Source organism: Pongo abelii, chromosome 21, assembly GCF_028885655.2.
Source record: "Pongo abelii isolate AG06213 chromosome 21, NHGRI_mPonAbe1-v2.0_pri, whole genome shotgun sequence".
NCBI classification, from domain to species: domain Eukaryota; kingdom Metazoa; phylum Chordata; class Mammalia; order Primates; family Hominidae; genus Pongo; species Pongo abelii.
Window position 1 is genome coordinate 62725157 of NC_072006.2, and position 27111 is coordinate 62752267.

At 40.2% G+C, this 27111-nt stretch overlaps 1 protein-coding gene across 1 annotated transcript in view; it reads left to right on the forward strand.

Moving 5' to 3' along the window:
- The window catches only part of RAB22A (RAB22A, member RAS oncogene family), a 52910-nt gene that overhangs the window by 12606 nt on the left and 13193 nt on the right, over positions 1–27111 (forward strand). Inside the window, exon 3 of the mRNA XM_002830466.6 lies at positions 22955–23036. Coding sequence (XP_002830512.1) covers positions 22955–23036 — 82 coding nt within the window. The remainder of the gene's footprint in view (positions 1–22954; positions 23037–27111) is intronic.

Below are 27111 nucleotides of genomic sequence, written 5' to 3' on the forward strand. Positions count from 1 at the left end.
CACTGCAGCCTCAACTTCCCAGACTCAAGTGATCCTCCTACCTCAGCCTCCTGAATAATAGGACCATAGGTGTACTCACCACATCTGGCTAATTTTTTTCATTTTTTGTAGAGCTGGTCTCAAACCCCTGGGCTCAAGCCATCCTCCTGCCGTGGCTTCCCAAAGGGCTGGGATGACAGGCATGAGCCACCTCACTGGGCGTCATTGTTAGATTTTCTTGATGACCCTTTTACCATCATGAAATGTCTCTCTTTTGTCCGTGGTGAGAGTGCCGTTCTGAATTCTACTTGGTCTCATATTAATTTAAGCTGTTCGGCATGCTATTTGAATATCTCTTCCCATGCATTTACATTTAACCTATTTATAGCTGTAGTTTTCAAGTGGCTTTCTTTTAGATAGAATTATAGGCTCTGCTTTTATATCTAATCTGACAGTCTCTGCCTTTTAATTATTTAGCTCTCCACTGTCTAGTACAGTTGCTACTAGCCACATGTTAAAATTAAAAATTCAAATCTTCAGTCATATTAGCTACATTTCAATCCTCATAACAGATTTCTGTTGTATAGCACTGATTTAGATCATTTTTATTTACTATGACTGTCAATATTATTTAGTTTAAAACTACCATCTTACTTTATTTGTCTCTTGGCCCCATGTTAATGATTCCATTTTATTTCCACTATTATCTTGTTTACCTCTTTGTTTTTATTATTTTAATGATTTGCTAGAATTTATAATGTCCTTCTTTGATATATCAGTCTGTGTTCAAATAATAACAGTTTCACATATAAGAACGTCGCAAGAGTGTCCTTCCGTTTCCCTTCTCCCAGGCTTTGTGCTGCTGTTGTCATGTTTTACTTCTACATGTTATGAAACCACAACACACTTATTTTTTTTGCATTAAATAGTGACCTTTCAAAGAGACCATTAGTCTTTTCTTTCTATCCTTGTGCCATTATCACAATTTCTAATTTTTGTATCATACTAAGTCTTACTGTCCAGTGGTGTGAATTTTCTGTGTTGTTCTTCAGCAATGTCTTGGCTGTTCTTGACCTGTTTCAATATAAACATTAAAATCATCATGTCCTTTTTTATACACACCAACACGCTAATCTCTACTGTGTTTTTGATTGGCATTGTGTTGAATTTATAAATTGATCTGGAGAGAAATGATATCTTTATAATACTGAATCTTCTAATATATGAACATAGATTACCCTTTCATATATATTAGGATTCTTGAGTTTCTCTCAGTGTTTTTTCTACTTCTCTGTGTTATGGACTTGGACATCTTTCCAAGGGTTTTGATATGTTTAGTGCAGTTTTATGCTGTTAATATGGTAAATGGCATTGTTTTGAAATTTTTATTTTCTTTTTATTTGTTGATTATATACAGAAATACAACTTTTAAAAATTGAGGTTATATCCAGTAACCTTGCTGAATTTATTCATTAATTTATAGAGCTTATCTCTATACATTATTTTATGTGTTTTCTGTATACTTTTATATCACCTGGGAATTAGTTTTTTTAATCTTTATTCTAATTCTTAAACATTTTACTTATTCTATGAGATCAGGTAGGATCTCTAGTTCAATGTTCAATAGAAATGGTAATACTAGGTATTATCCTAATCTTAGGGGGTAGCTTCTACCATCATACCATTATGTTTGCTGTAGGTTTTTTGTACATATTCCTATCACATTGCAAATGTGCCCTTTTTTTTTCTTTTTGTCTTTTTTTTTTTTTTTGAGAGACACGGTGTCACTATGTTGTTCGGGATAGATTTGAACACCTGGGCTCAAGTGATCCTCCTGCCTCAGCCTCCAGAGTAGCTGGGAGGACTGTAGATTGACACCACCATGCAGCAGAAGCACCTTATTTTGTTTGCTGGGATCTTTGATTTTTTTTTAACATAGATAATGTCGACTTTATCAAAATATTTTTCTACATATATTTGGCTAATCACATAATTATACTCTTTTATGTTAATGTGGTAAATTATATCATTAAATTTTCATAGAACAAATACACTTAGGTCAGGACATGTTATTTTTATTAAATACATATCACTGGCTTTAATTGGGTATTATTTTTTAGAATTTTTATATATGTTTATAAATGGACACTATCATATAAATACTTTTTTATAATGTGCATGTCAGATTTGGCATCAATGCTATGCTTGCCTGATAAAACTGGTTGAGAAACTTCTGTGGAAGAGACTATATACAATTGCTCTTATTCCTTCCTTAAGTGATGAGTAAAATTCGTCAGTGTTGCCATCTGGGCTTCAAGTTCTTCTTGTATGATAGGCTGATTAAAGAGTCAGTTTCTTTCACAGTTGTAAGGTTGTTGATACTCAGATTTTCTATTTCTCTTGTATTGATTTTAATACATTGGGGTTTTTTTTAAGAATTTTGACTCTTTCATATACGTTTTCCAATTTATTGACATAAAGATTTTAAGATTCTGTACTGAGACCCCGTTTTCATTTCCGATATTAGTTTTGCCTTTGATCAACTCTATGATATGTGTCTTCCCTGTTTCACTAATTTCTACTCCCATCTTTATTATTTTTGTCCTTATTCAATATGCTGTTCCTTTTCTAACTTCTTGAGATAGGCAGTTGTCACTGATTTTCAGTCCTCCTCGGTTGTATTCCTTGTATCTTAAAACTTTAGGCCAGGCACAGTGGCTCACGCCTGTAGTCCCAGCACTTTGGGAGGCCGAGACGGGCAGATCATGAGGTCAAGAGATCGAGACCATCCTGGCCAACATTGTGAAACCCCGTGTCTACTAAAAATACAAAAATTAGCTGGGCATGGGGGCACATGCCTGTAGCCCCAGCTACTCAGGAGGCTGAGGCAGGAAAATCCCTTGAACCCGGGAGTCGGAGGTTGCGGTGAGCCGAGATCGCACCACTGCACTCCAGCCTGGTGACAGAGCAAGACTCCATCTCAAAAAAAAAAAAAAAACCTGTAGGCCAGGCCCAGTTGGCTCACGCCTGTAATCCCAGCACTTTGGGAGGCCAAGGCGGGCAGATCACGAGGTCAGGAGATCAAGACCATCCTGGCCAACATGGTGAAAACCCGTCTCTACTAAAAATACAAAAATTAGCTGGGTGTGGTGGCGCGCGCGCCTGTAGTCCCAGCTACTCAGGAGGCTGAGGCAGGAGAATCGCTTAAACCTGGGAGTCGGAGGTTGCAGTGAGCCGAGATTACACCACTGCACTCCAGCCTGGTGACAGAGCGAGACTCCATCTCAAAAAAAAAAAAAATTTAGGCCAGACGCAGTGGCTCACACCTGTAATCCCAGCACTTTGGGAGGCCCAGGTGGGCGGATCACAAGGTCAGGAGATCAAGGCCATCCTGGTTAACATGGTGAAACCCCGTCTCTACTAAAAATGCAAAAATTAGCTGGGTGTGGTGGTACATGCCTGTAATCCCAGCTACTGGGGAGGCTGAGGCAGGAGAATCACTTGAATCCAGGAGGCGGAGGTTGCAGTGAGCCGAGATTGTGCCACTGCACTGCAGCCTGGGTGAGAGAGTGAGACGCCATCTCAAAAAAAAAAAACAAAAAACTTGACTGTGGCTTTTGCTGGATCCAACAAGTTTTTTTTATAGATCATTTCATCATCATTCAGTTCAGAATATTTTCCAGTTTCTATTTTGATGGTTATCTTTGATCTAAATGCCTTTTCTATGTATGTCTCTGAGTTTCCAAACAGGGATATCTTCTAGTTAACTTTTTGTTAATGATTATTGACATAATTGTTTTGAGGTGAGAGAACATATTTTTGTATGATATAAATCCTTGGAAGTCTGGTACTGTTTGCTATGTGGATCAGCGCATAGTCCATCCTGGTGAATGTTCCATGTTTATTTGAAAAGGTTGTATTCTCTACAACTGTTAGTGCTGTGTTCTCTGAATGGAATTAGGTCGAGTTTACTAATCATGTTCGTTTTTTCTGTTGTCTTTGCTGGGTTTTTGGCCTGTCTGCCTTTATAAGTTACTAAGAGGATTGAGTTAAAATCTTCACTATGGTTGTAAGTTTATTTCTCCTTTTCATTCTATCACTTTTGCTTTATTTTGCACCTACATTCCATACATACAGATTTAGAATTTAATATCTTACTGATAAAGCAAACCTTGTAACATTGTGAAATATATTCTTTAGTTCTAGGAATGTGTTTTGCCTTGTCAGCGTTTGCGTGGTGGATCTTTTTCCCGTTTTTTTGTTTTTTTGTTTTTTTTAACTTTCTGTATGTTTATATTTAAGGTAGGTCTCTTGTAAGCAGCTTATGATTTGATTTTGATAACGTAGATTCCGTATAAGTACCACCCACCTTAATCAAAATGCAGAAATTTGCATCGGCTCAGAAAGTTCCCTCTGTGAATCATACTCTCCATAAGCAACCACCATTGCTTATGGGGAGTAGATTTTAATCAATATAGATAAATTTCCCTATTCTTGAATTTTACATAAATGCAATAACACAGTATATAATCTTTGGTGTCTTGATTTCTTTTTCATGAAATAATGTTTTGCAGATTTAACCTTGTTGCATGTCCCAGAGTTTTTTTTGTTTTGTTTTGTTTTTTATTAAACTGAGGAGTGATATTCTCTTATATGGATAGACCATAATTTGTCTATTCCTCCCCCTAGTTGGGGACATCCAAGTTCCAGTTTTTGACTATTATGAATATACATGCTATGAACATTCTTTTACAGGTTTTTTTGTGGACATAGGTTTTCATTTCCTTTGGGAACTAGAGTAGAATTGATAGTTGGTAGGGTAGATGCTTCTATAACTTAATATGAAGTTACCAAACTTGTTCAAATGAAGTTACCAAACAGCTGTTCAAAATGACTGTGCCATTTACCCTCCCACTAGCAAGTCCCCACCCATATTTGGTACTGTCTTTTCGGTTATTCTACTGGGTATAAAATGGTATCTTATTGTGATTTTAATTTGCATTTCTCAGATAACTAATTTTAAGTATACTTACAAGTGCTTATTTGTCCTTCATATGTCTTTTATGAAGTCACCATTCAAGTCTTTTGCTCATTTTTAATTGTTTTTTTGTCTTATCTCTTACTGAATTTAAATTTTTAATATATTCTTTATATACTCTTGTTAAATATATTTATTGTGAATATTTTCTTCCATTTTATGGTTTGTCTTTTCATTTTCTTAGTGATGTCTTCTGATGAAGTTTTAATGTTAATGAAGCCTATGTTATTTTGTCTTTGATTTATGCCTTTTTTGTTCTCCCAAAGTAATTTCTGTCTGCCCTAAGTCCTCAAAGATATTCTCCTGCATTTTCTTCTAGAATCTTTGTAATTTTAACTTTATATGTAGTTCTTTAACCCATCTCAAATTAATTTTTCTGTATTGTGGGAGGCAGAGGTAAGGTTCATTATTTTCCCATGTGTTTATCCAGTTATCTTAGCATTATTTGTTAAAAAAAAAAAAAAAAAAAAAAACTTTTCCTATTGAATAGCCTGGCACTTTACACAAAAATTATAATATTGAGGCCAGGCATGGTGGCTCACATTTGTAATCTCAGCACTTTGGGAGGCCAAGATGGGAGGATTGCTTGAGTCCAGGAGTTCAAGAGCAATCTGGGCAACATAACAAAACCCTGTCTCAAAAATTGAAAAAAAAAATATATATATATATATTTAATATTGAGACTTTGATCCATGAACATAGTATATCTCTCTTCATTTACTTAGAACTTTTTTAATTTCACTCCGCATTGTTGTGTAGTTTTTAATGTAGAAGTCTTAAGAGTGTATTTGTTAAATTTTTTTCTAAATATTTCATGTTTTCTTAGCTAGTATAAATGGAATTGTATTTTTTCATTTTTATTTATAATTGTTACCCATGTTTAGAAATACCACTGATTTTTCTTTATTAAACTTGTATACTTTAATCCTATTAAATTCATTATTAGTTCTAGTAACTCGTCTTGTAGACTTCTTAGTATTATTTACATATACAATCATGTTGTATGAAAATAAAGGCTGACTTCTTCCTTTCCTTCTAGTTTTTTCCATGCCTTGTTGCACAGGCCAGGACCTCTGTTACCATACTGAATAAGTGGTGAGAGCCAACATCCTTACCTTTTCCCAGTGTTAGGGGGAAAACATTCAGTATTGTACTAGTAAGTTTGATGTTAGTTATAGGTTGCCCATTTTTAGGATGAGGAAGTTTTCTTGTGTTTCTGGTTTACTGAGTGTTTTTATCAAGAATGGGTCTTGTGGCTGGGCACAGTGGCTTATACCTGTAATCCTAACACTCTGGAAGGCCAATGTGGGAGGAACGCTTGAGACCAGTGTGGGCAGTATAGTGAGACCCTGTCTCCAAAAATAACAAAAAAATCGAATGGGTCTTGAATTTTGTCTTGATATTTTTTGCATCTATTTAGATTATTTTGTTTTTCTCTTATGTTAATATGGTGGGTTACAGTATTAAATATTGCTAAGTAACAAATCATCCCAGTATTTACCTGCCTGAAACAACAAACATCTGTTATCTCACATTTTCTGTGTATCAGGAATCCAAGTGGCCTGGCTCATATGGTTCTGGCCGACTCTGATGGTGTTGCAATCAAGATGTCAGGCAGGGCTGCAGTTATCTGAAGGATCCTCTTCCAGCAAGGCTCACTCACATGGCTGTTGGCTGGAGGCCTCAGTTCCACAGTTCTTTGCCCTTTGAGCCTCTCCATAGGGCTGCTTGAGTGTCCTCACAACAAAGTAGCTAACTTCCCACAGAGCAAATGATTCAAGAGAAAGAGCAAGGAAGAATCTGCAGTGCCTTTTGTGACCTACTTTTGGGAGTCATCTACCATGGCTTCTGTTCAGAAGGGAGTTACTAAACCAATCCAAAACTCAAGGGAGTAGGAAATAAGCTCCATGCTTGAAAGTAAGAGTATCCAAAAAAAAAGAGTGAATTACATTAATTGAATTTCAAAAGTTTAACTTATTTTATAGCATTATCTGTATCTAATCATGAGTAAACATCAGACACTTACATTGATAAACGTTTGACAAAACAACTGGCTGACAATCTCCAAAAGCCTCAAGGTCTAAAAAGTCAAAGAGAGACTGAGAAACTGATCCAGATAGAAGGAAACTATAAAGAGTCATAACAATTAAACGCAACATGTGCTTTTGAACTGGATGTTTTGCCAAAGGGATATTATCAGGACAATTAGCAGAACTCAAATGGGTTCTGAGGAATAGATGGTAGTAATATGTCAATGTTAAGTTCACAGTTTTGATTATCTTACTCTTCTTACATAAGAAAATAATCTTGATTGTAATTAATCTACACTAACATTCAAAGGCAATAGGCAACTCACTATCAAATGGATAAATCCTATACCTGCAACTTTTCTCAACTATTTGCAAAAAAATATTATATATATTTTTTGAGACAAGGTCTCACTTTGTTGCCCAGGCTGGAGTGCAGTGGTGTGATCACAGCTCACTGCAGTCACAACCTTCCAGGCTCAAGCGATCCTCCCACCTCAGCCTCCCAAGTAGCTAAGACTACAGGTGCGCACCAACACACATGGCTAAATTTTTTTTTATTTTTTGTAGAGACAGGGTTTGGCTATGTTGCCCAGGCTGGTCTTGAACTCCTGAACTCAAGCAATCCTCCTGCCTTGGCCTCTCAGATTGAATTACAGGTGTGAACCAGTGTCCAGCTACATTCTTTATGTTGTACTTGCAACTTTTCTGAAGTTGGAGATTATTTCAAATTTTTAAAATGATGGCTATTTTACTGTATTTCCCGCCCCCCACAATGTCATTAAAAGACAACTGGCTATTTGAGGTTTCAAAAAAGATGGTAACATTGTGTTGTGGATGCCTTCTTCACAGGATCTAGGATTTCCTGAACCAGCCCCAGCTCGCTTTTCCTCCCTACATAGGTAGTCTTTACTTTAGTCAGGCTTTGATACACCACTCTGGGCACCATGGCTCCCTTCCACCTTCCATACTCAAGAATACCTACCTGCTTGGCCTACCTACTAGCAACTTTTGGACTAAATAATTGTTCCAAAAAAAGACCAGGAAGAAAGGAGGAAGAGCAAAAGTAGTTTTATTTTACACACATATTAGCATTACCGTTGCTCTTCATTCCTTCCTGTAGAATTGAGTTTTCATCTGATGACATTTACCGACAGTCTAAAGAATTTCTTTGAGTATTTCATGTATTCAGGGCTGGTGACAAGATTGCCTCTGTATTTGTTTATCTAGGGTAATGTCTGCGTTGCATATTCCTTTTTCTTTTTTTTTTTTTTTTTTGAGACAGAGCCTTGCTCTGTCACCCAGGCTGGAGTGCAATGGCGCTATCTCGGCTCGCTGCAAGCTCCCCCTCCTGGGTTCACGCCATTCTCCTGCCTCAGCCTCCTGAGTAGCTGGGATTACAGGCGCCTGCCACCATGCCCAGCTAATTTTTTGTGTTTTCAGTAGAGGCGGGGTTTCACCATGTTAGCCAGGATGGTCTCAATCTCCTGACCTCGTGATCCGCCGCCTCAGCCTCCCAAAGTGCTGGGATTACAGGCGTGAGCCACCGCGCCTGGCTGCATACTTACTTTTGAGGTATGTTTTTGCTAGTTGTAGATTTCGGATTTTTTTTCTTTCAGCACTTTACTGTGTCATTCTGTTTTATCCTGGCCTTCATTGTTTTTGTTGAGTGGCCTGTCATCCTCCTTCACATTGTTACCCTGTATGTAATGCCTTTTCATTCTCTGGCTGCTCTTAAGACCTATTCTTTATCTTTTGTTTTCACTAATTTACTTTAATATGCTAAATGTGTAATATACTCTGGGTTCACTGAGTTTCTTCGATCTGAAATTTGATTATTTTTACAAAATTTGGGACATTTGCAGCCAAATTGTTTTAAGTATCTGTTCTGCACCATTCTCTTGGTCCTTTTATGGGATTCCAGTTGTATGTATGTTAAACTGCTAGATATTATACCACAGGCCATGGAGGCTCTGAGTTTGTGTTCTTTTCCCTACCCCCATCTTTTTCTCTCCATTCTTAACGATCACATAATTTCTCTTGATCTGTCTTTATCTTAGTTGATTTCCTCTACTGTGTCTCCAAAGCTGTTGGCCCTCTTTAGTCATGGGTTTCACATCCAGGGGTTCCACCAACCACAGATTGAAAGTATCTGGGGGGGAAGAGTCTGTATATGTACTAAACATGTACTAAACATATACAGACTTTATTTTTCTTGTCATTATTCCCTAAATGATAAAGCAACTATTTACGTAGCATTTGCAGTGTATTAGGTATTGTAAGTAATCTAGAGATGACTTAAAGTATATGAGAGGATACATGTAGGTTATATGCAAATGCTATATCATTTTATATAACAGTTGTGAGTATTTGCAAATTTTTATTCGTGGGGGGTCCTGAAACCAGTCCCCTGCAGATACTGAAGGATGACTGTTCTGTTCAGTATATCTAATATTTTTCCCCCAGTATTTAGATACTGTCCTTAATTCTAGAATTTTCATTTGGTTCTTTTATATATTTTACATGCATAGTTCCCCCATCTGCTCACTCAATATGACTTTCTTTAAGTCTAGATTATATTTATAGTAGCTGTTTTTAACATCTGTATGCTCATTCCAGCATCTGGATCATCTCAGGATCTGTTACATCTACTGTTTTTTTTTCTCTTGACCTTGGGTCACATTTTCTTTGATTATCTAGTAGTTTTTTATTTTGTACTGGACACTGCAGAAGATACGCTGCAAAGATTTTAGATTTTCGTATCTTCCACTGAAGAGTGCTGTTTTGTTTTAACGGAACATTAAATTATGGGCTAATCATCTTGAACTTGTGGAAGCTTCATCTTAACACTTTGTTCAGACAGTTGTGTTGGGATGTTGCCTTATGACAAATCCTTATTCTTGGGACACTATCTTTGCTTCTGAGATATGGCCTACCTCATTATCATTCAAGGTGTCCAGTGAGCCTCTGGATTGGCAGGATTTAAACTCCCAACTTTTCTCCCCTGCAGTTGGAAACAGCTAAAATCTCTGCTCAGCTCTTTTTTTGGCCTTCCAGCTGTTGCTGTCCATTAGACTCCTTGGCATCTCCCCAGTTGCATGCGCAATTATAGGAGTCAGCTGTGGCTCTGAGAGGAGTCTGTGTATGGATTTGCAGCTCCTTCTTTTCTAGAACATCCCCTCTCTCTTTCCAGCCACACTGGCAGCCCTGAACCTCATCCTCTGTCACTTCCAGCCAGCGCTGGTGGTTTGTCCTCACCTTGATTTTTTATCACTTTCTTCCTCTCTTACTACATTTCAGCCACATGGCCCTTCTTTTCAAACATTTGATAGTCTCTCCCAACTCAAGGTCTCTGTATTTACTGTTTCCTCTTTTTGAAATGTTCTCCCCCCTCTAAATATTGGAATGGTTGGATCTTCTTCCCTTTTAGGGTTCCTCCAAGTTTTTGCTATCATCCTATCTCAAATTACCACTCCAGTCACTATCACCACACAGTGTTTTTTTTTATCTTCGTAGTAAGTATCAAAATCTATAATCATCTATTTGTTTATTTATTGTCAGTTCCTGCCACTTGAATATAAGCTGTATGAGAAGAGGAACCTTATCTGAAATGACCACAGACAGCTGTATCCTCAGCCAACAATAGACGCTCAGTAAAAAATTATTATTGAAGATTTTCATAATTGTATACATTTATTGTCTCTATTTAACCAATCTCTTATTGACCGTTCTCTTATCAGCTTTTACCTCCATTATTCCATTGAAACACCATTGTTGTAGAGTTTGACTAAATATAAACCACAAATGTAATTCGCTTTTTATTGTATTTGCCCTCTAGAAGTATTTGGCGTTATCTTGACTTTTTTTTTTAATCCTTTTGTTTCCTGGGATACGGTTCTGGTTCTTTCTACCTCTTGGGGCTTCCTCCTTCTTGTGTTTCTTGGCTTCAATATCCACCCCTAAAATGTCACAACAGAATTTCTTGCATAGTCTGTGTCTCTTCCTAGGTAATTTCATTCACTCACCACTTTGATAGCCACCTTTCTCCAGTGACTCCAGGTGACTGGTATTTAAACAGAGACACCTGGGTCTCCACATATCTACCACTGAACTCTTTCTCCTCGGTCATCCCCAAATACCTTGTTCTGCCTTGCCATAAGGGAGCATTTAACAAGTCCTTCGTACAACCACTATAAACAACAACTTAGCAAAAATTATCAAATGTAAGTAGTAATGATAATGATGGGCATATTATATCCTTTAAATGTAATAACTCAGTCCTTTAAACAATCCAGTATGCTTTCCAACTCATAAAAAGTCACAAGAGACCATTCTCACCCAAACAGCGAAAACAAGCAAGATAAGTTTTTAAAAGCCCATTAGGCAGCTGAGCACACAAAGAAACCTAAATAAACTAAACTTCAATAAGTGATAGACCATTCAGAAGAGAGCCATAGCTGCTCTCAACTTCTATTGAAGCAGAGGGACAGGGAAACTTTGCCATAGATGGGAACAGTTGGGCTCTTAACTGTGGAGACTTGAAGTGGGGCAGGTGAGCTCAGAGCAAACTCTCCACAGGAATTTCTACTTTTGCTGGGCGTAGGGTAACAGCACCCGAATCCATGGGTGGAGCTGCAAAGCAAAGGAATCTCTTAAAAATCTTGATCCAATTCGCTGAGCCTCTCCTCGGCTGTGTCCAGTCATCTTATAAAATGTCCATATAAAGTCAGATAAGTAGAACGTATCCAAACTGAAACTCGAAGAGAAGAGAAAGATATTTTTTTTAAAGACATCCAAAATCTGTAAGGTGCTGTCAGTTTCACAATTGGCTTCCCTGAAAGAAAGGAGAAGGACAAAGGAAAAAAATAATTCAAGAGATAAAAGGTAAGAGCTTTCCACAATTGATGGAAGTGATCAATGTATAAATCTGATAATTTCTGCAAACTCTCGTCAGGATAAATACAAAACAAACCACAACTCCACAACCTAGGTATATCATAAACTGCTGACAACCAGAAATAAAGAGAAGATCTTAAAAGCAATCAGAAGAGGGATAAAAAACATGTTATATACAGGAGGACAGTGATAATAATTGTCTCTGATTTTTCAGCACAAACAGTGGAGGTCAGAGTATAATGATACAGCATCTTTAACATAGTTTAAAATATATATATATATAGGTGGGGTGTGGTGGCTCACACCTGTGATCCCAGTACTTCTGGAGGCCAAGGCAAGTGGATCACCTGAGGTCAGGAGTCCAAGACCCAGCCTGGCCAATATGGTAAAACCCTGTCTCTACTAAAAATACAAAAGTTAGCAGGGTATGGTGGCGGGTACGTGTAATGCCAGCTACTTGGGAGGCTGAGGCAGGAGAATCACTTGAACCCAGGAGGCGGAGGCTGCAGTGAGCAAGATCATGCCATTGCACTCCAGCCTGGGCGACAGAGTAAGACTCCATCATTCATAAATAAATAAATAAATAAATAAATAAATAAATAAATAAATAAATCCTGCCAGCTAATTCTGTATCCAGCATTAATTAATTAATTAATTAAACCTGCCAACTAATCTGTATCCAGCAAAAACTTTCTTCAAAAATAAAGGTGAATGAAGATATTTGCAGACAAAAGCTGAATTTGTCTACAGTAGGCCCATATCAAGAAATATTAACAGGAGCCTATTTCATCCGGCTAAAAACACTATTGGCTTTAAATATATAAGTAACATATTGTTTGTTTGTAACATATGAAGAAGTTAAGTATCAGGCAACAGGAGCACAATGGATGGGAGGGGAATATATGAATATGTGGAATTCAGCTGGCAGAGTCTTACATTGTTCATGAAATAGTATAATATCATTTGGAAGTAGATTGAAATTTAAAGATGCATACTGTAATCTCTAGAGAAACTATTGAAAAAATAGAGACACATAGAGAGGTATAGCTAAAAATCCAATACAAGAAATAAAATCGAGGGCCCGGTGCCGTGGCTCACACCTGTAATCCCAGTGCTTTGGGAGGCCAAGTTAAGGGATGATTGTTTGAGGCCAGGTGTTCAAGACGAGCTTGGGTGGCATAGCGAGACCCTGTCTCTACAAGAAAATGAAAAAATTAGCTGGATTTTATGAGCCACACCTCTAGTCCTAGCTACTTGGGAGACTGAGGTGGGAGGATTGCTTGAGCCCAGGAGTTCAAGGCTACTGTGAGCCATTATTGTGCCATTACACTTCTTTAAAAAAATTTTTTTTTGGCCAGGTGCAGTGGCTCACACCTGTAATCCCAGCACTTTGGGAGGCCGAGGCAGGTGGATCACCTGAGGTCAGGAGTTTGAGACCACCTTGGCTAACATGGTGAAACCACGTCTCTACTAAAAATACAAAAAAGCATTAGTTGGGTGTGGTGGCGGGTGCCTGTAATCCCAACTACTTGGGAGGCTGAGGCATGAGAATCGCTTGAACCTGGGAGGTGGAGATTGCAGTGAGCAGAGGTGGCACCACTGTACTGCAGCCTGGGCGACAAGAGCAAAAGTCCATCTCAAAAAAAAAAAAAATTCTTTTTTTTAAGAAGCTGAATACTGCCCTCCATATTTGATCTATCCAAAGAAGACAGAAAAAGAAGAGCAGAGAAACAAATACCAAAATGGGGAACATTAAACCTGCCATATAAATAATTATATTGACTGTAAGTTTTCTTATTTTGAGCTTTTTTTTTTCTTTTTTTTTAAATTACAGACTTCATGTTTTGCCTGGGATTGGGACAATAGTTAACTGGAAATGGGCATGAGGAAACCTTCTGGTCATTGGAGATGTCATGCATCTTATTCTGAGCAGTAGTTACACAAGAATATTTTTTATGGACTCTGTGATATAAAATATATCACAATGTCTGTGAATATAATGTCTGACAATTTTACTGTGTTTACCAACTTTGTACTTTTTTTTTTTTTTTTTTGGCCTTATTGTATTGGCTAGACCCTGTAGTCCAGTGTTGAATCAAAGTGTATGAGTAGACATCCATGCCCTGTTCTTAGGGAATAGCTAAAATTAAAAGAGTAACCAAATGTTGGCAAGAATATGGAATAACTAGAACTCCATAAAAATATAAATGGTTTAACTACTTTGGAGGACTCTTTTTATGTTTACAAAAACACTTGTACAAAAATGTTTATAGCAGGCTTGTTCATTATAGCCAAAAACTTGAAACAACTTAAATCTCTCAACATAAGAATGGGCAAAGTGCGATATAGTCACGCAATTGAATACCATCCAGCAATAAAAAACACTGTAGATGAATTTCAAAACCATTGTTAAGTGAAAGAAGCTAGACACAATAGAGTACATATTTTATGATTGCATTTATTTGAAATCCAAGGACAGTTAAGCCTCATCTCTGAAGTGGAAGTCAGAAACGGCTTGTGTGGGATGGGGACACTCTTAGTATGCTGTTATGCCGTCACCTCATTCCCTTTGCCTCAGCAGTTCTGCTTCTAGGTCTTTGTCATACAGATAAACTCATATTATTTCTAAACCAATTAAAAATTCTCCAAGGTTAACACTTGCAGCATTGTTGATGAGTGGGGGTCTGATTATATCCATCATGGTGCAGGTACTCAATATAATAAAGGAAAAAAGCCATCTTCAGAAAACTTGATATGCTTAGGTTGGATGATCTCCTAGGTATAGGATAGAGAAAAAAAATCAAAGGTATGTAGTATGTATTGCCATCTGTGTTTAAAAATAAAAGAGAATACGGGGAAACTGTATGTGCATGTGCTTTATCTAAACCTAACGTATTTCTGAAAGGAGGTCTAAGAAACTGCTACGATCAACCTTCCAGGGAGAGGAATTCAATGGCTGGAAAAGGAAGGTGGGAGATGTTTGGGTCTATCCTTGTTTTGTATGTTTTGAAAATTGAAACATATGAGTGTATTACCTATTTTAAAAATTAAAGAATACAGTTACAGTTTGGAAATAACTGAAATAGTTCATCACACACAGAGTTGTCTGAACTGACAGAAGCCTGCTATGTAGACTTGCTGAGAACTCTCCCTTTCCCTCACCCCAGTTGATACCTTGTGAATTTTGTATGTTAGTCTTAAGTTGTCCTTTTTGTCCCTTCCTGCCCATCCTGTCTTTGTCCAGGATCATTTCCATGGGCCACTTAGCTTGCTTCCCGTCCTTGCTGTTTGTTTTCTTTGTTTGTTTCTTTCTTTCTTTGTTTTTGAGACAGTCTCTCGCTCGGTCGCCCAGGCTGGAGTGCAGTGGCGCGATCTCAGCTCACTGCAACCTCAGCCTCCTGGGTTCAAGCGATTCTCCTGCCTCAGCCTTCTGAGTAGCTGGAATTATAGGCGCCCAACACCACGCCCAGCTAATTTTTTTGTATTTTTAGTAGAGATGGGGTTTCACCATGTTGGCCAGGCTGGTCTCGAACTCCTGACCTCAAGTGATCCACTCGCCTTGGCCTTCGAAAATGCTGGGATTACAGGCATGAGCCACGGCGCCCAGCCGCTGGTTTTTTTTTCAGTCATCCAGCCCAAAATGTCAGCCTTGCTGTTCTTTTTGACCCACTTCCCTTTGTCTTGTCTGTGCCCTCACAGGGCTTACTATTCCTCAATTTTTGCCTACATCATCTGTCTCTACTTCTGTCCTGGAGGATCCTTAAAAGTAGAGACTTTAAGGATACTGCCTGGAATCTGGGGGGATAAAAAGTATTTTATTGTCTCTTGGGAAAAATAAAACTAGTTCATGAAACTGGTAGGTTTTAAATTTTACCAATATTGTTGCTTAGGCAAGGCTCAGTTTTAAAAAAGAGTGATTTTTTGAAATATTCAGTAGTAATTCAAACGAAGCAACATAATGCAAATGGTACATAGAAATGTACCATTTTTTTGAATATTTTTAGAATATCTCTGAAATATTCACTAGTAATACAAATGGAGCAGCATAAATGGGGTGGCGGAGCTCTGGCCTCCAGGAGATTCTGGCTTACAAGGAACAGGGCCTCACACCAAGGAGGCACTTGTTACAACCTTCACCTGCACCTGCCTGGAGCCTTCTATGTGGTCACCTAACTGCACTCTGCCCACCCCACCCTCCAAGTCTAACCCTGCAGAGCAGCCAGGCTGCTGCTTGACATTCATGATTCTCTACTTTGATTCCTGCCGTTGCTCTTCATGGAATGGGACCCCCCGGGGGTCCTCGCCCATCTTCTCCCTCAACTTTCTGGCTCAGCCCCATACTTCACCTCTTCTCTGAAGGCTTCCCTGATGCATTTGTTTCCTCTTGCTGCTTTAACACATCACAGCAAACTGAGCAGCTTTAAAAAACACACACTTAACTCTTTTATAGTTCTGGAGGTGAGAAGTCCAAAGTCAGTTCACAGGATTAAAGTCAAAGTATTGACAGAGCTGGTCCTTCTGGAAGTTCTGAGGGGAGAATTCATTTCCGTACCTTTTTCAGCTTCTAGCAACTGCCTTGGCTTGTGGCCCCTTCTTTCATCTTCAAGGCCCATCATTCTCTTCTCCATTTCCATTTTCAGATCACCTTCTCTTCTGGCTCTCACTCCTCTTGGTCCCACCTGAGTAATACAGGGTCCTCTCCCCATCACAAGATCCTTAATTTAATCACATTGGGCAGGTCTCATTTGCCATGTAAGGGAATCTGTTCACAGGTTCTGAGGTTAGGGTGCAGATCCTAGGATGCCATCACCATTCTTCTGCTCACACTCTGTCCATTCTTCACTTACCTCATAGGATAATTACCTGGTAATTATCTATTCACCTGACCAGTACCCCCAGTGTAAGCCACTTGAGGGCTGTGATGGGCTCTTTCTCATCTTGCCTGCCTGGTGTTCCTGCCATGTGGTAGAAGTCCAGGTGTTTGAAGGAGTGAATAGATTGCCCAGTACAAATAGCACTGTAGTTCAGAGCACAGACTTGAGGTTCGACTGCCTGGCTGTGGATCCTAACTGCACCTCTCACCAGCCCTGTCTATTCTGTGTCCCGTCTGCAAAATGGTGATGAAGAATAAAACCCAGCCTGGAGCCCACAGTAGAGGGATTCAGTTGGGTCACATGTGAAATCATTAGAAGAGTGTCTAACAATAAAGTCAAGACAGTTTTGTCATTGTTGTTGATTTTGTTTTTGATGTGAAATGGTATATGTTATGTAAATTATTATTGACAAGTTTAGGAAAGGATAGGCTTTTTGCTATTTAGTTGTTTGTTTGTTTGTTTGTTTTTATTATTTTTTTTTTTTGAGACGGATCTCGCTCTGTCGCCCAGACTGGAGTGCGATGGCGCAATCTTGGCTCACTGCATCCTCCACCTCCTGGGTTCAAGTGACTCTCCTGCCTCAGCCTCCTGAGTAGCTGGGATTACAGGGACCCACCACCACACCCGGCTAATTTTTGTATTTTTAGTAGAGATGAGGTTTCACCATGTTGGTCAAACTGGTCTTGAACTCCTGACCTCAAGTATTAGCCCGCCTCAGCCTCTCAAAGTGCTGGGATTACAGGCGTGAGCCACCATGCCCAGCCTGTTTAAAGAAATCTTTTCCTTGATTTTAAATATTTTTCAAAAAGTTTTTAGACTGTATGATGAACATGTAGAAGGTGATAAAGGATTTGCTTAGGATGACCGTGAACCTGTGGAACGGTCCGTTGTGCACCCCTCTGCTTTAAGTGGGTATCGACTGCTTGGGGGAGATTACTATGCAGAGTTAATCCTTAGATCTCATTAGCCTAAGAGATGGTGGAGATTCAAGAAAAGGTTAAAGGTGTGTGTGACTATGGAATGCACATAATACTTCACTGAATTTATGGATACACTTGAGACTTCCGACTTTTTGAAGCCACTCTAACAAAAGCCAAATGTGCCCTTAAATTCAGCTAACCCTCACTGAGGACCCATCAAGTTCTTTGCACCATTCTAACAGAGATAACTTTGTGAATGTCCCTTGATACCTCTGTTAGAGGAACTTCTAGATGTCATGTGCCTTTCGTCTTTTTATGTCTCAATCTTGGTATTCAGTGGTGTTTCCATCAGTATACGCATAATCCAGAGATCCAAGGGTTGTTTGCATGAGATTTCTAGTTTTGAGAAGTGAGAATCCTTTGTTAATTGTAAAATGTGCTGGATTGTTCAACCTCGGGAGGCACTATATGCCATTATGGGGGTGACAGCATCACATATGCCGTGCAAAGAAAAGGGTTTGCAGTAAAGAGAGGTGCTGGAATGTGATGTCAGAGCACACCTATGTTCCAGGAGAGCTAAACAAGTCTACTGCAGTTAAAGAAAAGAAATGTTTAAAATACCTCGCAACAAGTATTTTCATTGAGAGCACGTACTCTGACCAAAGATCGTGACTACTTGGTGTGCATAAAGAAAGTCATATTTTTAGAATGCCATGAAAAATGAAGAAGTATATGAAAAGCATTCTAGCTTTAGGAAATAATGCTAGTAGGGATTTTAGATTAAAGACATAATAAGATCTGCCTAGGCAGAGTGAAGAGAGACGGTTTAGTAGTGAAAAATAAGGTTATCAGACAAGTAAATGGCAGGCTGGAAAATAAAAAGGTATCATTTGAATGGCAGGGAGCCATTGCCAGTTTTTCAAAAAGCAAAATATTGAAGTTATCATACCCTCTGCATCATTTAACTTGATCATTAAAGGAGTGATCCTAGTGATCCTAGAGTTCTAGTGACAATGGGAGGGAAAAATTGTAGTAGTCCCACTCGAAGATTAGGGTCCAATTTATGAATTTATTTCAGGGATTGAGGTTCAAGTGTAGATTAAATATAAAAGGAAGAACCAGACAGCTCTACTTCAAAATTGAATGCAAGTAACAAAGGACAAAGAATAGTTGCAGACTCATTTCTGTTCTGTGGAAGGCAGACATAACGTTCTGTGATTGAGATCTTGGAATTTGGGGTGATTTGTGGGGGTAGAGTGGAAATAAAGCCCTATTTTCACCACGTTGGGCAGGAAAGGTGATGAAGTATCTAAATTGTGTAGTTAAACTAAAATCAAGCAGATTTGGAAAAGTGCTGTTCTCAACAGATAAAGACCTGACCATAGGAAGGAATCCATTGTTGAGTCCTGCAGGAGGCCTTCTGCCCGGGGCTAGCCCAGAGCTCGGGAAGAGCCACAGGCAACCACCCCTTCCCATGTCTCACCCTGAATCCAGGTGTTACCACTACGTAAAAGAATCCAATCCTAATGCTGAGGAGAAAGTGGTTCTTACAGATGTGATAGGCCAAGATTTTAACCTCTCAGAAATCAACAGAGATGCATCGTGGGGTTGAGGGGAGAAAGGTTGGCCACTTGAGCTGTGACGTGGGGTTAGGAAAAAACTCCTGATTCAAACATGAATGAGCAGGAAAGAGACACCCCCTCCTTCCAAAAAGCAATATGACTTCTTTCTTAGCAGAATTCCAGAGCTTTGAGTGAGAGAGGGACACAGTGACTCTTTGCTGTAACTCCTGGATTTTGCTGGTTGCCTGTGGGCTAGAAGGAGTTGGAGCTGGTGGCTTGGCAGAAGGCAGGAAGGACACTGCTTGGGCGTACTCAGCCCTGCGCTAGTTGAACCACTTCCCGCATACCCTAAAGGCCACACACCTTGCTAAGGTTGCAGAGCCCAGGTCTGCTCTAATCTCAACGTTTTACCTGCATTTTAATAGTACTTCTCACTTCATGCTTCAGGAAGTGCTTGGCCAAGACACCCTAGATCTGTTGGCATAATAGACAGCCACCTAGCTTGTAGGCTACGTGATAAATGTTTTGTTGGAGTTCTAGGATAGCAAGGAGATGGAGAGATGAGGAGATATCCCTATTACAGAGGAAGAGTTACAGCGAGGCCCCTACACTCAAAGAACTTAAAATTCTCATTGAACAGGCAAACTTTAAAAAGAAACATAAATGAACTACTCAGATGTTATGAAAGGTGCTCTAAAGACAAAGCGCAGTGGTGAGTTGGGTGGGAGGCTGCCTGGTGGGGTAGATGGCACAGGTGTCTATGGTCATTAACATTTAAGTTGAGACCCAAACGATGGGGAGCATCTGGCCAGGGGAGAGCCAGTGGGAAAGCATCCAAGGAAGAGGAGCAGTCAGTGGGCAGTGGGAAGGTGGAGACAGGGACAATTGAAAAGATTTGAAACTTGAGAAGACCAGTTTGATGACTGCAGTGGCCAAGGCAGGATGTGCTGGGGTCATGAACCAGGGCAGCATTGACACATGATCCAAAGAAAAGACATCTCTGACTCAGCGAAAGTCAGAAAAACGGAAGTCACAGCAAGTATGAGTGGAAATTTGTCTGTTCTCTAGTTGGAAGTGTTGACTGGGGAGCTGGTAGAGAGTTTTGGGGCTTATAACCTGTTTTCTCTGAGAAGGCTGAAACAAGCTATTGTCCTGAAGAGACAGGTAGCTGGAAGTGGTAGAGAACTGGAAAGGAGGAGCGAGAATGTGGGATAATTGCTGTGGAATGGAAGAAGGCCTAAGAGGCATGCCCAGCAAAGTGTAGAATCTTCATGCCTGTCCACATAGTTTTATAATTTTTCCTCAAGCGAGGCCACCACCCAACTATTGGGTAGAGGAAGCAGGTGGAGAGGCTGTTGGGGCTTTTCTGGGTGGTTGAGACAAGACAGGCAAGGAGGCTAGAGAACTGGTGGTGTGGGCAAGTGATGCTGGTGATCAATGGACTGGAAGCCAACAGCAGAGACTTAGACCCAAGAAGGGAGCTTGAGATACAAGAAAACTTCAGGGTAGACGGGAAGGAGGAGTGGTGAAAGTGATGAGAGGGGAGAGTAGAAGGTGGTCCAGGGTCAGACAGGGAGTTAGATTTAATCCTTCAGGGCACTTTCATTACATCATAGCTGCCATTTTGTCTTTTATCTGACTCAATAATAAGTCAGTAATAAGTAATGTTTTCATTAAAGGTAAATGCTTGGCAGATAGGTTAAACTTCATTGAGTCCCGATCCTGTCATAATTATTGTGTATACCTTTCTCAGCTTTTTGTCTACTTGAAATATATTTCTTCTTTCATCCTTTGAGCAGCCAAAATGGAAGTGTTGGATGTGTTGGCTCTGTTGGTGGGCTCCTGTTGGATGCCTGTTGTCACTCATAAATGTAACACCACAACCATAATTGATGGAGAGTTGAGTTGCAAGCTTTTAGGACTAATTGCAAAGTCTAAACTAAAACATTTCCTGGAGCTGCCTTTAAATAATAATAATAATACCTTGTATAGATATAGTGCTTTATAATTTACAGAGCACTTCCATATACATCATCTCATTTAATCTTCACAATAAACAATGCTTTTTGAATGCTTAGATCTTTCCTAAGTGAGAAACCATGTTGTACATCCTGATTTAATCATAGCGAGTCACCAAAAGTTCTTGATACAATAACCATTTATGAGTACCTTCTGTGTACAAAGCACTTTACTAAGGATACCAAGGGGTAAATTTTCAGTAAATAAATATCCAATAAGTAGTACCTATCAGTAAATATGATCTTGCCTCCTAATTTACCTTCCCTTCCTAGTCACAGTCACTATTTTGGAGGCTACTTGCCATGCCATAAATTTATATAAATATTGCCAGGAATTCGTTGTATCAGAGTTGAAGTTTTAAAACTAAGGATTCTGATACTTGTCTAAGCTCATGATTCATCAGAAAGTCATCCTGTCTATTCAACTTGCACTTTTCTTGAAGATTATTACTTGAATCTCAAGAAAAATATTTCAAGACCTCAGCATATCTGAAAATGCCAGCCATTGAGTTCAATGTCCTGATTGGAGTGGTTTGGGTACAACTTGGCCAAAAAACAAGAGTACAATTTGGCAAAAAAAAAAAAAGTATAACTTCGTACTTGCTTCCAGAAGGCTTATTATTCATTAGAAAAGAAGACACACCCATCTCTGGGCCCTACTGGCCAGACTGGGATGCTTTGAGGAGACTGGGAGACAAAGGACTTCCTGGGAGGCTGCCCTCTGGGTGAGGGGGGAATGGAAGGTAGTATTGGAGCTGGGCCCAGTCCCAGGGCAAGAATCCTGAACCTGTGTCCTGGAGTCCCCCAAGTGTCCAGATGTGTCTTCTGGGCCACCATGGCTCTTCAGAGGATACACAAACTTTGAGGTCTCACTCAAGATCCTCCAAATGTAGAACCCCCAAAATAATAGGAACCCTGCCATCAGAGTGCCCGGGGCAGAGTAGCTCCCTGAAAGTGAGTGGTGTGACCTGCAAACCATGATTCCTTCTCCCATCTGGGGCTGGATGAGGCCCCAAGGTGTGATGTTGAACTTCAGCTGAGAAACCCGTTTTGTCGATGAAATGCAGGTGGTCGTCAGGGGCGCTGATGATGAATCGGGTCCCCTTGGTTCAGCCGTTACTTCTCCAGCCATCTTCCTGCTCCTTGTTCGACACCTTAATGTTATTAATTCGCATGTTAACATTAGCTCTCACTCACCTATTTACATGGGCACGTGGTTTGGGAATTGGGGGAGGACAAAGCCAGATCCTAAAAAAAATTTTTTTTTTAACTAGCGTATACATTCCTGGACATAGTTTTTTAGGAATATTTTCCCATGATAACATCTTTTTAAATAACAGGTTCTGTGTTTTACAAGGGAGGCTAATGTCTGTATTGCCAAACTATCTCTTGATTCTTTTGATACAGAGCTTAGAACTCTTCTTTCTTGGTGTTGGGCAGATGTGCCTAATGCTTTATTTTGACGGAGGATATGCACTCAGCATTTGAGCATCCCATAAATACTCCAGAGAGGAACACAATTAGGATACAATGTGGTGCTGGGAGATTGAGCGTTGGTTGAGTCTAAGTGATGTTTCCGACTGGGGCTGGAAACGTGCTTTACGTAATTGTATTCTGATCATTTAGGTCTCTCTTTATAGGGCATCTTTTATGACCAAGACTGTCCAGTACCAAAATGAGCTACATAAATTCCTAATCTGGGATACAGCTGGACAAGAACGAGTAAGTCACTCTTTAATTTACTCTGTTTTTCTGAGGCCCAAATGAAAGTTCCAACTAAACTGTCAGCATCCCTGTCATCTCACGTTACTCACTTCTCTTCTGTGCACCGGAGACACATTTATTTCCATTTGCGTAGGCCAGCCTTTGCCTTTGCCTTTTCAATTAGAGCCACAGAGTCCACCGATGGAGAAAGTGATAATGGGCACTGAGGGCATTTTTATACCTTGCAGTGTCTTAAAGTAAATGCTGACCAACAGGCCTGATAAAATCCCACTCAGAGCACTGTGTATAATTTAGGGCTCTCTCCTCTAGTAAAGATATATAAAGCAATTAGTGGTAGAAAGGGTGAGTTAAGCACAACTCATTTATTGCTGCCTTTTAAAAGCTAAAGAGGAAGAGGGAACTTTACAGCATATGAAGTGTGAGATTTAAGTGAAAAGGATAAGCTAACACAGTGCCTTGCAATAGATACTTAATAAATGCCTGATGACAAAATTGGCCACGATGGTTATCTACTTAAGGAAGAGCCTGAACCAGAAGCGGGGCCTGGACATGGCAGCATGGGGTCTAATGGAATTTGGGGAAGCCCACCGAAATCAGAAAGGGCCGGGAAGGCAGGGATGGGGACAGACACATCTGCCTCCTCCCCTTTCCTCTGGGTACTAAGTCCAATTTCCCTTCCAAGGTGTCTCTGGCAGCCACCCCATTATTCAGCTGCCGTTTAATTTTGTTTTCAAACAGTACAATCCAAACAGCACATCTGATAGATGCACGGTGCTATCTTAAGCTCTTAAAAGTGTACCAGAAGTAATCAGGAAAAATAGTCTGTCATCACAGCCTTATCTAAGACACCATAGATAGTGTGTGTAGTATGAAATCTGACAAGAATCATCACAGACAAATGGAGGAAAACAAAACAAGCCATTACTGTTGTCCTAGACATAGACTCCATGCATTTGTACAGATTTAATGTCTTAAGTTTGCTCTGTTTGGTTTCTTCTGTTTTTAACACTGGATGTTGTGCCTCTGTCCCATTACTCATCTAAGATATTCTGCTTACCGTCTTCCACTCCCCATTCCTTCTCCTTTGCTCATGTTGTACATCTAGAATGGAGCATTTAGGACAGCTGGACCTTTGCTAACCATCCCTCTTCTGTCCTTCAGAAGTGTGTCGCTTACCAGAATCCTGAATATATCTGTAGACACAGCCCTGGGTTCTGTCCTGTTAGCCATGAATCCGTGTGGCCCTTCCTACTAGTAATATATGTACCCTCCACTAAATCCCAAGTTTCAGTTACCCCTCACATATATTTGATGATACAGCAAAGCCCTCATCATAAAGAACCATGCTGTAATATAGATTCCATTATGCTTTGAATCAGAGCCTGTCCTGGTGTACGCAGTGACGTATAACATCTCTTTTTTTCTGGAACACAAAAAAAAATAACACAAAGGTGTTTGCCTCTCTCCCTTTCTGCCACCATGGTAGCAGAAGTCTGTGAAATTTTGTACTTAGCTGGTTTTCCTGCCTCTTGCTTGTCCACTTCTAATTGGTTCTGCAACAGGAGTAGTTGCTCTGAGATGCAAACCTGCCTACAGCCTGCCTGATGCCCCATCACACAGCCCAGAGCTGCACAGGAGATACTCATGGGGCCAGGCCACAGGCCAGAGGCGCTGACCAGGATGGCCTGCATGGAGAAGACAGGAGAGGGGCGCCACCTGATGAGCACTCACTCCAGCCGGTTGTTGCTGGGCGTGAGCACAGTGCTAAGGAAAGCCACACACCTGACGGCTACCCACAAATTGTTTGAAATGCTGGGAGGATCACATAAGACACGTCTTGTAAGCCTGTCTGGGTCAGGGACTGCTCGTTTATCCTGGGCAGTGCATTGAAGGTCCAGAATGTGCCATCCACAGCCAGGCTCTATTTTCACCTCCTCCCACCAGTCTGTCCTCTAGTACAAACTGCGTGCTGTTCTCCAGCATGCCATAGTTTCACACCCTCATGCCCTTCCACAACTCTATTCAGCCTTCGGAACCAACCTCCGATGTCACCTAAAGGGGACTTTCCTGCCATCTCTGCTCTCGGACAAATAACCACATCGCCACACTGCTGTGTTGCTCTAGACCCATATCTGGAGGCCTCCCGGGTTCCTCCCTCGCCCTCGGTGCTGGACACCTTCTCCATCCAGGTGTCCTGACAGCTTCATTCTCTACATGTGTCGCAAATCGATTCACTTCTCCATCTCCGCTCCCAGCATCCTGCTCTCAGCCACCTTTGGCCATTCACTGAGTACTCCTTTAGCCTTTTCATGGGTCCCCTGCTTTCCCTCTGTCCATGACATGTCCTCATAGGACCCAGAGGAATCTTCTGGAAACAAAAATCAGCCCGTGTTATTGGCCTGCTTAATATCCTTCAGTGACTTCCCGCTGCACCTCTCATAACAGCCACACTGAACAGAGACCTTCCAAGCCCCACGTGACTTGCCCAGGCCTCCCCCTGGGCTCCTCTCTTCTCAGGGCTTCCAGCATTCCTTGGCCTCATGCCTCTGGATACACTGTTCCTTCTCACCAAAACTCTCTGTTCCCTCCACTGGAGCCCAGCTGGCTCCTTTCCCGTCTTTTAGTCTCAGGTTAAATGTGATAACACTCAGAGTTTTCTCTAAACCCCCTGCATCTAAGCAGGGCCCCAACTTTGTTCGTCATTACTGCCCTTACTCGTTTTCCTCAGAACATTCATTAAAAATTGTCCTTAGATATCTGTCTACCTACCTTCATTGACAATCTCCCATCAGACTGTAACTCCAAGAGCTGGGACCACAGTGTCTTGTTCACTGCTGTACTCCCAGGGCCTAGCATGGTACCTGACCTAGAGCTGATGTTCAGATATTGGTTGGTTGGATGAATCAGCAAATAAACTCTTTGCAGTATTCCTTTGTATCCTGAAGTCTTTGATTGCTCTCATCCATGGGATTGTCACCTGTTTCCTTACCTGTCTGCCTTTCATTAGACTGTAAGCTCCTTGAGGGCAAGGACTGCCTTCATATCTCTGTTCTCAGCCCCTTGGCACATGGTATTGATGTCCATAGGTTTATGTCTACTGATTGACAGCCCTACTTAGTCACAGATAAGGACAGCTCCTCTGCCTACTTTTACCATGTGAGTAGTTCATGACTCAAATTATAAATTTCTGGTGTTGTATGTTTATTACTCTTTGTAGTTATGAGATTTATTATGGAACCAAAATTGTCATAAAATGAAAACCCTTTTGATGAATTGACCATTCAGACATCCTCCCCAACCTCCCCATTTGACATCTTGTACTGCGCATAGTTTTGACAGATGGGTTGTCTTTCTGATGGTCCAGCTACATTTGATTGCAAAGTGATTTCATTAAGTCAGTGAAAGTGATTTTGGAGAATTTCTCAAATGTCCTGTGAAGCCCTTGACAGTAGGGATCTTGTTAACTTAAGAGGAAAAATACTGCTCAGGATGATGATATAAGTGCTTCAGAAGATAATGGTTTGTGTATCAAAGGGTTAAGAGGAGCCTAGGGAAAATTGATGAAGCCCTCAAATATTTTTGTAAAAATTTGTCATTTTTATGATAAGACTATGAAAGTCAAACATGAAATGAAGGATATCGTATTGTGCTAGCATGTAGTTTTATCAGAAGATTCATAGCCAAGTTATCAATCAAGTTCGACTCAGTGTTCATCCAGAAAATTAGCTCCTGGCTGCAATAATAAACCTAAGGTTTTTCAAATACCAAATAAAATTAAACTTGATTTTACAATTTTAAGTTTATCTTCTCAAGATAGAGTCTTTGTGAGACCATTTTTTCCCTATTATTTGCTATCTTGAATGAATGCATTTAAAGTCACCCTTTTTCCACCAATTATCTCCTTCAGTAACGAGGACTCCTGCAGTCGCATTGAGACAGACACAACACATACATTAAAAAGCCTCATAAATACACCATACATGTGGTAAGAACATGTCAAATACTTGCCATCTGTGTGTGATTGTATAAAAGAAAGCTTCTTGGTCAGGCATAGTGGCTCACGCCTGTAATC